This window comes from Numida meleagris, chromosome 4 (assembly GCF_002078875.1).
Source record: "Numida meleagris isolate 19003 breed g44 Domestic line chromosome 4, NumMel1.0, whole genome shotgun sequence".
In the NCBI taxonomy this organism is placed as follows: domain Eukaryota; kingdom Metazoa; phylum Chordata; class Aves; order Galliformes; family Numididae; genus Numida; species Numida meleagris.
In genome coordinates this window covers 62,321,154-62,334,718 of record NC_034412.1, presented here as the reverse complement: position 1 = coordinate 62,334,718, position 13,565 = coordinate 62,321,154, and the positions used below count along the sequence as shown (strand labels likewise).

The 13,565-nt window shown below is 38.0% G+C and overlaps 1 protein-coding gene across 7 annotated transcripts in view; it reads left to right on the top strand.

Moving 5' to 3' along the window:
• Positions 1 to 13,565, top strand: part of ANK2 (ankyrin 2) — a 347,429-nt gene that overhangs the window by 321,533 nt on the left and 12,331 nt on the right. For all 7 annotated transcript variants that reach the window (XM_021394060.1, XM_021394064.1, XM_021394059.1 and 4 more), the window contains 5 exons: positions 1,658 to 3,640; positions 8,789 to 8,863; positions 10,492 to 10,623; positions 11,115 to 11,261; positions 12,616 to 12,898. In XM_021394060.1, coding sequence (XP_021249735.1) covers positions 1,658 to 3,640; positions 8,789 to 8,863; positions 10,492 to 10,623; positions 11,115 to 11,261; positions 12,616 to 12,898 — 2,620 coding nt within the window. The remainder of the gene's footprint in view (positions 1 to 1,657; positions 3,641 to 8,788; positions 8,864 to 10,491; positions 10,624 to 11,114; positions 11,262 to 12,615; positions 12,899 to 13,565) is intronic.

Below are 13,565 nucleotides of genomic sequence, written 5' to 3'. Positions count from 1 at the left end.
CAGTACCAGGGTCATGAAGAAGATCAAATGGATAGCCATTCTGCTATGCCCTCCTTTTTTCTAAAGCTGACGTTCTGCAGCTAGAGAACAAAAGACATCAAGCTGACAAAAACAGCTAATAACCTGGTGGGGAAGTAGCATACATCATGATATAAAACATTATCGATATCTGATTTCTGCACTACTTCATTAATATTTACACCAGGAGAACCAGTTTTCTCAAGGTGGAAAGGACACACTACGGTATAGCTAGCAGAATGGAATTTCAGTTACCCCAGGGATAATTTTCAAAGAAATGCAGATAATTAGGCATTGCCTAGCTTCTTATTTGCATTACTACTTTGATTTTTAGGCTGGAGTGCAGAAATGTATCAAGATTTATGTAATGTACTACTCTTTTAAAAATTAAATGTACAATTCCCTACACTTTCTAAACATCGTTTCCTGCTCATAAATTGCTTCATTCTTCTACTGTTTCATTCTGCTCAATATACATTTTCTAGTATTCCCTCCTGAAACTAAACATTCCCAGCAGTCAGCGGTGGCATAGCAGGACCTACCTACAGTCAATTCACTGTTTATTGGTTGCACAGATTAGATAAATATTTCACCACAGTATATTTCATAATACCTTCATGTATCTTTAATTTATAAGATTAATTTTAAAGCTATTGTTTTTGTTGTTTTTTTTTTTAAACTGAAACTACATACAGAGAAGCATTTGCAACACCTTTGCTTTGCATGGAAATAACTTGCCTTACATAAACTGTATGTATGTGTCTAGTGTGACTGTCTGATTTTTGGTTGCCATACATTACATTTTTTTAAAAAACTTTGAAATCACTTCTCAGTTGATTCACAGTTTTTTCCTCTTTCTCCTTTTCTTCTGTCTTCTCCTTCCTCAGTCAATTCATTAGTTGTCAATGAGGATGTTCCAAGGAAAGGACCATGCCTCTTAAAACCAAATAATGTTTGTTTCATTGTTTAGGTGTGAAATCCCCTTAGATGAAATGCCGGTTTGCAGCTGATTCAGATATCGACATATTTGATATTTTAGATTATTGCAGAATTATTTATAACTTCTTATTTTGATCATTAATTAAAAAAAAACAAACAAAACATGTTAACTGAATGTTATTCTGACAGTTTGCTAACACTGGCTTTCTCTTAGAGGAAATTGACTTTCAATCAGTTCTAATACTTTCCCCCTCTTTTCTTGTTTATTTTTATTTGAACATTGATTTGTAACATCTGAACAATCTTGAGATGCCTATCTTTGTGTAACTTCACTGTGTTTCTTCTGTTTTAATTTTAAATTCTGTTGTTGGTGGGTTGTTTTATTTTATTTTATTCTTTAATGGTGTCCTGATTTTGTTTGTTACAGCTTTGGTAATGTATGTGTGGCTGTGCTATATATTGATAAAGTTAAGCAAGTTATTTCCTGCCATTTTCCTTTTCAGTTGTTTTTTTTTTTTTCCTCCCGTTAGCTTTGCTTTGCTCTTGTACCCTCAAATCTTGTGGATCCACCATTCCCAGTCCATTTTGTAGATCTTCCTACCACTGCAACCAAAGACTGTCATTTTTAGTCCTGATTACGTTTTCCAATCTCTATTTTTGATTTCCATTTTACTTTCAATGTTTTTCATTCGCATCAAAGATGATGAGACAGAATCTACAGAAACATCTATCCTGAAAAGCCATCTGGTTAATGAAGTCCCTGTACTAGCCAGTCCAGACTTATTGTCTGAAGTTTCTGAGATGAAACAAGATTTGATCAAAATGACTGCCATCTTGACAACTGACCCTTCTGATAAATCAGGCTCTATTAAAGTGAAAGATCTTGGAAAACCCACTGAAGAAGAGCCAGGAGAGCCTTTTGAAATAGTTGAAAGGGTGAAAGAAGATTTAGAAAAAGTGAATGAAATTCTAAGAAGTGGATCATATACCAGAGAAGAACATGCTTTGCAGAAGTCTCTTTCCAGACAAGAATTTGTAGAAGAAGAATGGGTCATTGTCAGTGATGAAGAAATTGAAGAAGCCAGAAGAAATGCTCCTGTAGAAGTCACTGAACCTATCTGTGTAGAAGTTAGAATAGACAAAGAGACAACACAGATGGAGAAGAAAGACATGACAGGAATGGTAGATTACCTTACTGAGGATTTAAAAAAATATGTTTCTCTTCATGAGGTACAGCCACAAGCTTTACAAGAAGACATAGTAGAAGAGAGATTTGAAGCTGTAGTAATAAGCAGAGATTCTGAAAAAGAGGGACGAGAGTCTCCAACAACTGAAACACTAAGTCCACAAGAACAACATAAGCCAGCCTTAGAAATTAAAAAGCCAGTTAGAACGAAGTTAAGAGACAAGCACAAGCAAAAGGAAGGCAAGATGCACAGCAGTGAACAACAACCAGGACTAATGAAGATCAGTTCAGATGAGTCACTAAATGAGGAACATGGCTTAACACCAGCAGCTGCTCCTGAGGCTAAAGCTGTATCCCCTGTCATAGAGGAAACTCCTATTGGCTCAATAAAAGATAAGGTTAAAGCTCTTCAGAAACGAGTGGAAGATGAACAAAAAATACGTTCTAAACTACCTGTCAGAATTCAAACAAGAGAAGCCACTGCTGAAAAGGCTTCTAAAAAACCAGTACCAGTCAAAAAACCAGTTGCACACAAAGCACAGCCTCCTGTTTCACCTTCTTCTAAGACAGAAAGACTTGAAGAGACCATGTCAGTTCGTGAGCTGATGAAAGCGTTCCAGTCAGGTCAAGACCCATCCAAGAACGTATCTGGACTGTTTGAGCACAAGTCTGTCAAACAAAAGCAACAACCCCCAGAGAAGGAAACAACACGGAGAAAAACGATTTCTTCAGTAAGTGAAACAAAGCGAGTATCAAGCCACAAGGCAGACAAACAGAAGGACAAGCAAAGCACAGTATTAAAAGTAGAGAAAGAGCCACAGCCAAAGAAAGGAAGAATGCAAATGTCCACTGTTGAAACTATCAAGAAAACTGTAGGCAAAGACCAAGTAAAACAGCAGAGCAGCAAAAAAACAACAGCTGAACCTCCACCTCCAGTAGTTGCTGATGAAAGTATCAAAGATTCAGCAGTTGTAAAGGTCAAGACTTCCGATGACCAAGGCGATACAGACTTTCAGATCAGCCCTGACAGGAAAACCTCAACAGACTTTTCCGATGTCATTAAAGAAGAACTTGAGGATAATGACAAATACCAACAATTCCGACATCTTTCAGTGACAGAGGAAGGCGAGCTTAACTTGGAGCAAGTACTGACCAGTCCTTTTAGTGTTGCTTTCCCTGCTGAGTATGTAAAAGATGGATTCCTTCCTGCTCTTTCTCTGCAAAGTGCCGCTTTTGATGGGAGCTCAGAGAGCCTTAAACATGAAGGTGTGGCTGATTCTCCAGGTAGCCTGCTTGATGGAACTCCTCAGATAAGTTCTGAGGAAAGTTATAAACATGAGGGTCTGGCAGAAACTCCAGAAACAAGCCCTGAAAGCCTTTCTTTCTCACCAAAGAAAACTGATGGGCAAATTGAAGAAGCTAAAGGAAAAGCTAGAGTACACACAACAGCAGAAACATGTTCTCCGAAGGAACTCTCACCAAAGGAAGATGAAAAAGGTATTACTGAAAAACAGCTAGATGCTGTTACTGAGACTAGTGAGTCTCATTCTGACCATGTATCAGAAGAGCTTGTACCTACAGCCTCTGAAGAAGAGGCTGATAAACTTAAAGAAAGTAGCTCAGCTTCCATTATGAAAGATATTAGCAGGGATAAAGAATCCAGAACCACTGCACATTTAACTAAGTCTTCTGAAACACATGACACTGCTTTAGAGAAAGAAAAAGATATAACCTGTGAACGCCGTGTTGTGGTTAGAAGTCCCCAAAAATTGGAACTGTCACTTGCTAGCCATGATAGTGAAAGCTTTAGCCCAGTTGCAGATGACTCTTTGGCTGTAAGTCATAAAGACTCACTGGAAGCAAGCCCAGTGCTAGAAGATAACTCATCACATAAAACGCCTGACTCTTTGGAGCCCAGTCCTATGAAAGAGTCTCCTTGCCGTGATTCCCTTGAAAGTAGCCCTGTAGAACAAAAAGTGAAAGCTGGTATTTTGGGGCAGGGTCCTCTTCAGTCTATTCTTAGCAAAGGAGAAACCTGCCCAGAGCTGGCAACAGTGCGTTCCAGGATTCTCCGTGACCCTGAGGGAAGTGCTGATGATGACAGTCTAGAGCAAACGTCTCTCATGGAGAGTTCAGGGAAAAGTCCTCTTTCACCTGAAACTCCCAGTTCTGAAGAAATTAGCTACGAAATCACACCTAAAACAGCAGAGTCACAGGCACTGTCAAATATACCAAAGTCAGCTGTGATTCCTGAAGTCAGTGAAGAACCAGAGGATGAATCAGAAAGCGAACCAAAGAAAAGATTTACGCCTGAAGAGGAGATGTTTAAAATGGTGACCAAAATCAAAACGTTTGATGAATTAGAGCAAGAAGCAAAGCAGAAGCGAGATTACAGAAAGGATTGTAAGCAAGATGAATATTCTCTAGTTGCTGACTCAGAAGTTCCATGTGAAACTGAAGAACCGAAGTCAAAAACTGTAGAAGAAAAAGATATACCCACAGTGGTGATGTCTTCAGCTGAATCTAGAAAAAGTTCTTCCTCTTCAGAAAGTGAGCCAGAATTGACCCAGCTTAAAAAAGAAGCTGATTCAGGTCTCTTAATGGAACCTGTGATCCGAGTGCAGCCACCTTCACCATTACCATCTAGTATTGACTCCAGTTCTAGCCCAGAAGAAGCAGGTTTTCAACCCATTAATTCAAAACAGTGTTCTTCCAGGATAGGTGCAGTTACACCAGAACAGGATAAACTAACAGCAGATGACAAAGATGAACCATATATCCTTGGAGGCAGCTGTGAGGCTTCAGCAAGGAAATCAGGAACTTGTCATTCTGATGGTTGTGTATCAGCAGAAACCAAGGAATCAAAATGTGATAGTACAGATGACAGTGAGACAGTTAGTCCTAACGCCCCAGTGACAAAATGTGAGGGTACTCTGTGTCATTCCATTGGTGACTGTTCTCAGAAAGAAGTTCACATCGAGCCTTCAACACTACACCAAGATGATACTAACGAAAATGGTGTCAAAAGCACTGCTCTGTTAACACATACAGCTCTCATTGCTAAAGGAACAGTGTCAGAGAAAGTAGATGATGGTTCTTGTGGACACAGTACCACTGAGTTCTCTGTACCACGACACAGCAAACTGACTGAAGATGATCCTATTGACCATTCTGTTTTGGGAAGTGATTTTGCAAAAGTAGATGCAGATTTTGAAACACCTCAGAAAGATATTCGTGTTGAGAAACCCTTGTCAGAGCATTCATCCCTTACCACTGAAACAGTGGAACCTGAAAGTTGTGTAGTGGATGCTGCAGAAAGTAGAGCTCCTCATATAGTAAGCCCTTACGAAAATGTGTCTTCTGAACATTTTTTTACTGATGGTGGTGAAAGTAAGGTAGGAACTGGTCGAAGCCTGCTATCTAGGGAAGACTATTCTGTTGAAGAAACAAAAGATCAGATTGGCAATGCTTTGCTTAGCAGAGACACAGGTAGTGGATATCAGTCTTCAGAGGAAGTACATACGGAAACAGAACCTAAAACAGAGGACATATTTCAGAAAATCTTGCCAGGGTCTTCAGCATCAGATTCCACAAAGTTAGCTGAATCTGCCCTTAAGGATATAAGAGATGAAACGGAGAAATTGGTCAGTCAAGTTGTTATTACCAAAACTGATGTAGATTCTGACATGTGGAGTGACATACGTGAAGATGATGAAGCTTTTGAAGCTCGGGTAAAAGAAGAGGAACAAAAGATATTTGGGTTGATGGTAGACAGGCGATCACAAGGCACAACACCTGATACAACACCAGCCAGAACACCCACTGAAGAAGGGACGCCACTTAGTGAACAAAATCCTTTTCTTTTTCAGGAAGGAAAGTTGTTTGAAATGACTAGAAGTGGAGCTATTGACATGACCAAAAGAAACTATCCAGATGAAAGCTTTCATTTCTTCCAAATGGGGCAGCAGCCTCAGGAAGAAGTTTCTTTATGTGAGGAAATAAAAGAAGCAGCAGAGGCAGAGTCTTCTAAGCCAGAGAGTTCACCAGATCCATTTTCACTTTCAGAATCAGAGGACTTGGATATGCAAGGAAGAGATACACTGAATCGTTCACCCTCACCATCTGAGCCTTGTGATAAATCGGAAGAAATGACTGGTGAAGGTGTCAGCATAGGCACTGCAAAAGCAGAGCTTAAATCCAGAATTCCAATTAAAATGGGTATTTCAGCTTCTTCAAAATCACCAAAGAAAGAATCTGCTGCCTCTGAAGCTGAATCCCTCTCCATAGTGGAGACTGACATAGTTGATAGCAGTCAGGTGCCTTTTCCCATCTCTCCTGAGCAGTCTGTGGTAGAAGATGAGTTAGAATTTTCCAAAGTCACTAGATTTGTTTGTTCTGAACAGGATGATGAGTCCCCAGACTCTTCACCAGAGGAACAGAAATCTGTGATAGAAATCCCTACTGCTTTAATGGAGAGAGTGCCTTCTTGTGAAAGCAAATCCAAAATCCCTGTAAGAACAGCTGCTGCTGCATCACAATCATTGCAACAATCAGAAAATGAGAACCTTCCCACTGATGGCTTCCTAGACAGTCTGCAGTGTGAAGGAAAAGATGACCAAGCAAAACCAAAGTCTAAAATTCCTGTCAAATCAGCTTTCCAAAGAGCTGAACAACAATACACACCCACAGACACATCTGTCCACAAGCTAGAGTCATCCAAAGCTCTCGACATGACAAGCAAACTACCTACAAAACAAGATAGCCGAAGTAAATCTGAATCTGATGCAAGTATTCCCATGGACCCAAAGACCAAACGTTCAATAAAAGCTAGGAGTTATGCAGAGGCAGAAGCAGAGACCTGGGAGAGGGAGAGAGAGATAAAGGTTGAGCTAGACTCAGATGAGGCAACAACAGCAAGACCCAAGGTATTTTCATCACGGGTGCCAATTAAAAGCAGAAGCACTACAGCCTCCCGCAGTGCTTTTAGTCCTACAAAAGAAAGTAAGGAACATTTTTTTGACCTTTATAAAAACTCCATAGAATTCTTTGAAGAAATTAGTGATGAAGCTTCTAAGTTAGTGGAAAGACTTACACAGTCAGAAAGAGAACAAGAATTAGTTTCAGATGATGAAAGCAGTAGTGCCCTAGAAGTTTCAGTTATTGAAAACGTGCCATCCATTGAGACTCAGCAGTCAGTTCCTGAAGACATCTTTGACACCAGACCTATTTGGGATGAGTCTGTAGAGACTCAGATTGAACGTATACCTGATGACAATATCCATGACCATGCTGAAGGTATTTGCCAACGACTGGGATTCCCTGTGCGACGCATGTCATAAATTAAAACCTTTTGGTTTCTTTTGTTTTCTTTGGTGTGTGTGTATCTGTAAGTTTGTATAAATGTGTGTAAAGTATGTAGCATTTTCTTTTAAGCTTTTGATGGTTAGCTGTATTTTTTTTTTTTTACCCCTATAAGCTGTGTTTGTTGTTTTGTGTTGTGGCTGTATTTTTCTTGTCTGTGAAATAATCTCAAGATTGCAAGTCATGATTGCTTATGGGAAGTGTTATTTTAATAAATAAAAACACTTCAAAAGACACATATTTACCATTAAACCAATCTTTCAGGTCATATACACTTTGACTTTTGGCTTTCCCTGGCTCTGTTCTGACCAATTCTTATTAATAATGAAAATTTGGGCATTGATTGAAACTGGGATGGCAAATCCATTTTTCTTTTGAATTTTTACCCAAAGAAATCTACGGAAATTTTGAATAATCAAGATTTTCTTGTTCAACTTTTGACCTTCTCTTATGAAAACTCTGCGTTACTAATAACTTTAGTACAAGTTGTCAGGTTTGGTTTTCACTTACTTGTACTGCCATTGGGTAGCTGTGACAGAAATCCAGTAGCTAAAATGAAAAGTGCATATTTCATTAAGTCATTTTCTGAATGTGGTATTTTGCAATCCATGTGTGTGTTCAGGGAAAATCAAAACTCAATTTCTGGCATCCTCAAATTAGCTTTGAGGATGGGAGAAACAGTCGAGTGTCACTGTTACTGAAATAAAGGCTAGTGAATAAGCATCTGATTTTTCCTTGCCTTCATTTTAAGTATTTGTATCACTCTCTATTTGAAAGACTCAAAGACATTTAAGTAAATAATTTACAAACATGAACCATAGTATGAAATGACATATGGACACTTTGAACAGATTTTTCCCTCCCACAGAAAAAAACACAATTAGAAGCACCAGTCCAGATGAATTTTTCAGCCTTGGCATTTACTAAGGAGGCATGGAATATTCTGGCTCTTGACTTAGTTAAAAATCTTCAACTTAAGTGTTAGAATGATGCTTCAGAATAAAATGCTTGGATAAAAATAGGCACAGTAGCCATTTCGATCCTGCATTTTTACATTAAAGTCTCATTTTCAAACAAAAAATTCTAGATAGTTCTATACTTTTGGAAAATTACACAAGAAGGCTGGAGATTTATAGACCTTACGTTAACTACCCAGTTGTAGCAGCCTGTCCACATTTAGATTACACCAGTCAGAAAAAAGCTTCCCTCCTTGGGCTGTATCACCTATAGAAATGCTTTTTAATTTGTAAAAGACAACTTGTGGCTATTCTCTTTGAACTTTAGATCAACAGGATGATCGGGAACGGATCGAGGAAAGACTGGCCCACATTGCTGATCACCTTGGATTCAGTTGGACAGGTAAAACATATGATCTATTCTAGAGTGAAAGGCAAGCATTCCTCAGTATTTTCATTTTTCTTTCAGATGATTATCTAATGCTGTTCCACAGAAATATTTCAGTAGCTTATAGGAACCAGACAGTCTACTGTTTACCAAGATTCCTCTAGCTTATTAAGTAGGAACTTGTAAGATGCTGAGCTAAGGCCTCTGCATTTGTTGTGGCATCTCCAGAGGAAAAACTCTTAGGATGAGAAAGTGACAAAGAATTGGCAGATGTTACTCTACACTTTCTTGCGAAGTACAACAACTCTAAAAGATAAAGAGACTAGATGATAAATGAATAAACGTCAGCTGTGTTCTGGAAATCCTAAGGTGGAAGGCCACTACGGGGAAAAGTTACATCAACTTATTTTCTATGAAAATATGCTGAGGGAAAAGGGAAGAAAAGGGCTGTGTTTGTAAAGTCACTTCAATATAGCATATTAACATTACTGGGGAAAAGTGAGAGAACAGAGAATTAACTGTAGATCTCTATCACTGAAAAAAATTGGTCCAAAATGTTTACAAAGAAAGAGCTGTATAGACATCTCCACACTGCGTTAAACCATGCAATCCTACAAAAAATTCAATCACGTCTACACTTTTTTGTGCCTATCCCTAGAACATGAACACATTTCTGACAGTAAGCAGGGTTCTAATAAGATGAATTGCATACCAGAGAAAAATGTTAACTCCTTGATAATATAGATTGTGTTTGCTATTGTTTTTATAAGCACTTTCACAGTAAAAGAAAATATCACTGACATTTTTGCATATTTTTCTCATGTCTTCCTTTCCTGTCCTCTATTTCAATCTATAGAGAAGACTGTCACTATTTCCAACACAGAATTCAGTAAGACTTGGACCAATGCAATGTACAGATTTTGTTTTGTTTTGTTTTGTTTTTAATATAAAGACTAGACAGTTCTGAAAACAAAACTAGGAAAAAAGGATGATCATCAAAATAAATGTTCATGTTTTATAGTATTTTGGAAGGGGCAGAGTAATATACTTGCTTAAATATTCCTGTTTGAGTTATGATAAAGATTGATTATGGTAAAATTGATTGTGTCAAACTTTCCTTTGGGGCTACAAGAGGGGCAACAAGACTGGGCTGCTGTCTGAGCCTGTGCTCAGTCAGAAAGATACCATTTTACTTTTCTTTTGATGAAATAAGTTCAGGGGAGCAGTAGCATTATGATTTAATCTAGCCCTAGAAAAAAATGCTACTACTTAAAATGAATTCTTTCTCTAGGTTTTGATCAAAGTTTCCAAAACATTAAACATTTTAGGGGACATGAAACTGGTGAGCACAGTGCTTTGTCATGGTTTGGCCAGTAGTGTTGTGCCTCTGAGAACTCAGAACGGTACACACAAAAAAGAAAAGCTCCCACAGACCCATCACTTTTAAGCATAATGCAGTTTTATCTTTGTCCTGAACATGTTGTTTAGCATTGTCTCTAACATAACATGAAGTACGTAGAAGTAAAGAGAAATTGGTTTCAGAAAAGTTTGTAATCGACTTTGTTGCTAACAACTGTAAAATAGATGTAACGTAAGGTGGGAAAAATAAAAGACATCTTTACAGAAAAGGATTTCTTTTTCAGAGTTAGCAAGAGAACTGGATTTCACAGAAGAGCAAATTCATCAAATCAGGATTGAAAATCCTAATTCACTTCAAGACCAGAGCCATGCACTCCTCAAATACTGGCTTGAAAGGGATGGGAAACATGCAACAGGTTCATTATCAGTTATAGTACATATCTATTGTCTCCAGTGTGCAAGCTGACCTATGTGTGCTATAAATCAGAAAAGGAGAATATGGGTAAAATTTAGGCAACAGAAAGAATGGTTGCAGATTGGGCTTTTTTTTTTTTCTTTAAAGTTTCTCTGTTTATCGTGGCATGTCGTAAGATTCTCTTAGAGAAAATGGTTTAATCCAGTTTATTTGGAAAGCAAGATAGAACATCTTACAGCAAAGTAAGAGTGGAAGAACACTGAGTCTTCTTTTTCCCTAAACAGAAAAAATATTTGGGGGAACTAAACCACTTTGAAAGAAGGAACAAGATTAGTGGTAATGTTTGTATGCAGCCTGTCAGTAAAACTTAGATTTTACATAGAAATTTTTCCTAAATCAGTATCCTACATACATACTTCATATTGGAAATAGAAGGGAGAGAGCCATGTGAAATTCTTAACTCAGCTATATGATGTCATTCTAATCCCACAGATACAAGTCTTACTCAATGTCTTACAAAAATCAACCGAATGGATATCGTTCACCTAATGGAGACCAGTGGCATTGACTCCATGCAGGTCCACGGCACTCGCACATATGCAGAAATTGAACAAACAATAGGATTGGACCATAGTGAAGGTAAACATCTCCTGATACAGTTAGAGACTGCCCAGGTTATCTTATCTGAGCGCTAGATCCTGTTCTGAAATTTTCTATTGACTAGAATAATCTGTTAACTGTTACTGAGCACTAGAACCTAACTTTGAAGTCACGGTGTGAGTGACTGCAAGCATGACATCACACAGGTCGCTACTGCACTAAGTATCAAATCTCTGCTGATTCTTATAAAGCAAATAAAAGAATGTTGTCAGAAAGTACTGCAAATACTTGAGTCCAGCTTATTTTTTTGCTTACACAACTGCTCTCTTAGAAGTTAAGAAGGTTGCGTTAGGATTTCACCAAGATTTGTAAAAGGAGATTCAGATTTCCAGGATATTGTTTGTAATTCTGTTATGATGCTGTTGGAATACTTGAGTTTACAAGTTCAAATTAAATCAATGTTTGCACACTAAAGAAACACCCCCAAATTACATGAAGTAAAATCCTCTGTTTTTAACCGATACTTTTACACCCTTAACTTAGTATCCAACCAGTAGGCCAGTACAGCATTAGAGAGCTGCAGACATTCCATCTTTAGGTAGATGATGTAGAAATAGGTCATATTTGCTGCAATTAGCATTCAAGTATAACAACCAAATAGTTTAAGAATGTTAACCTCCATGCCTGCTTAAATTCAGTACAAATAGCTATGCTTTCACCCAAGCTATTCTTAGGAGTTTAGTTCGTTCCTAGTGAATGTGGCTAGTGAAGATAAACAAGAGAGCCTAGACACTTATCAAACGAGAGTGTAACGTGCTGGCTGTGGAATACAAATGCACGTGTTATCTTACTACTTCTGCAAGATTAGAGAACTTTTTTTAAAATTTTATTTTAATTATGCTTTGAAACATTCATTTAGCTAGTCCTCACACCTAGACCTATACAATTTTTTTCCCCCCAGACTTGCATAGTAATTATTTTTATAACTAACTATACAAGCTAAGGACTTCTGTAGGCTTTTGGTTTTTTTTCCCCTGCAAGCAGCTACATGAATGATGGGTTAAAAAAAAAGTCACTAAAACTTCCTTCAGTCTGTGGGAGAAAAAACTGTTGCAAATATCTCATACTTGGAGCTGCCTGAGATTAAATGATGTAGGTAAATTTCTGGGTAGATTTTGTTTTGCCTGTTACTGTCAAGATTCATCATTGGGTAATTCTAATGGTAATCCAATGATCCTTCTACTGCTTAGAGAGGTTATACCCTCTACCACTCAAGACTTCAAAAATTTTCAAGTAATTTGGTCCTTTCAGGGATTTTAAATGCATGTGAGGAATTAGAGTGACTGTACTCTAAAGAGACTTGTAACGACATCTCTCATTTCTATTTTTAAAGGGTTTTCTGTACTGCAAGAAGAACTGTACAGTTCAAGACATAAGCCAGAAGAACAACACAGAATATCTAAAGACAGTGACCCAGCGGAACACCCTCCCATTGTTTCTGAGGAAGATGTATCTGTCAGTTATTCCCCTTTTCAGGACAGTACTCCTAGGAGTGAGGCAGAACTATCAATGGCTGAGCTCCTAAGGCAAACACATAAGGAACAAGTGGAAGCTGAAGTCTCAGGGAAACCCCAAGATGTGGTAGAAACAACATCTGCTTCACAACGTGAATATTTGTAAGTGTTGAAAGATGAGAGTGAATCTTACGTAGAATACATTCTCTCTTTTCTGTGTGATATGAATATTTTGTCGTTTTCTACTAAACATATGAATTCACTAGAATTTTCCTTCAGTTCTGCACACAAGTTAAGTAGTTTCTTCTGTAAGTTTGCATTTTTGATCCATGTGAGGGAAGCCTTAAGGATTGGGAGAGAAAGTTGGTCTTTCACATTGACCATAAAGAAATAATCTAGTTCAATGCATTGAAAGAAGAGAGGTAATTTAAACTTTTTTCCCTACCAAAGTGTGTATTTTTCATGTTAGATGGCAGGTAATTAACATTAGAGGATCCTTTCTTCAACTTCAGGATGTTGTTTTTCAGCTGAGGCAAGAATTTTGCCAACTTAATCATTACTTGCAAAACCCCAAATTACTTAATAACAACTAGATTAAAAGTCAATCTGTCAATCTCAGATGGCTAAAGGAACAGAAGGAGGGCTTTATATAGACAGAAGTACTTAAAGGAACAACACATAATAAAGCATAGACTTAGACGACCTATGAAACAGCTTTCAATCCCGAATCAGCTTTGTCAGCGAAGTTGGTTTCATTTGGAAGGGAACCTGAAAAAGTTTCTTTCTTCCCATTGTAACTCATCTTGTGTTCACAGTGACAACACTACAG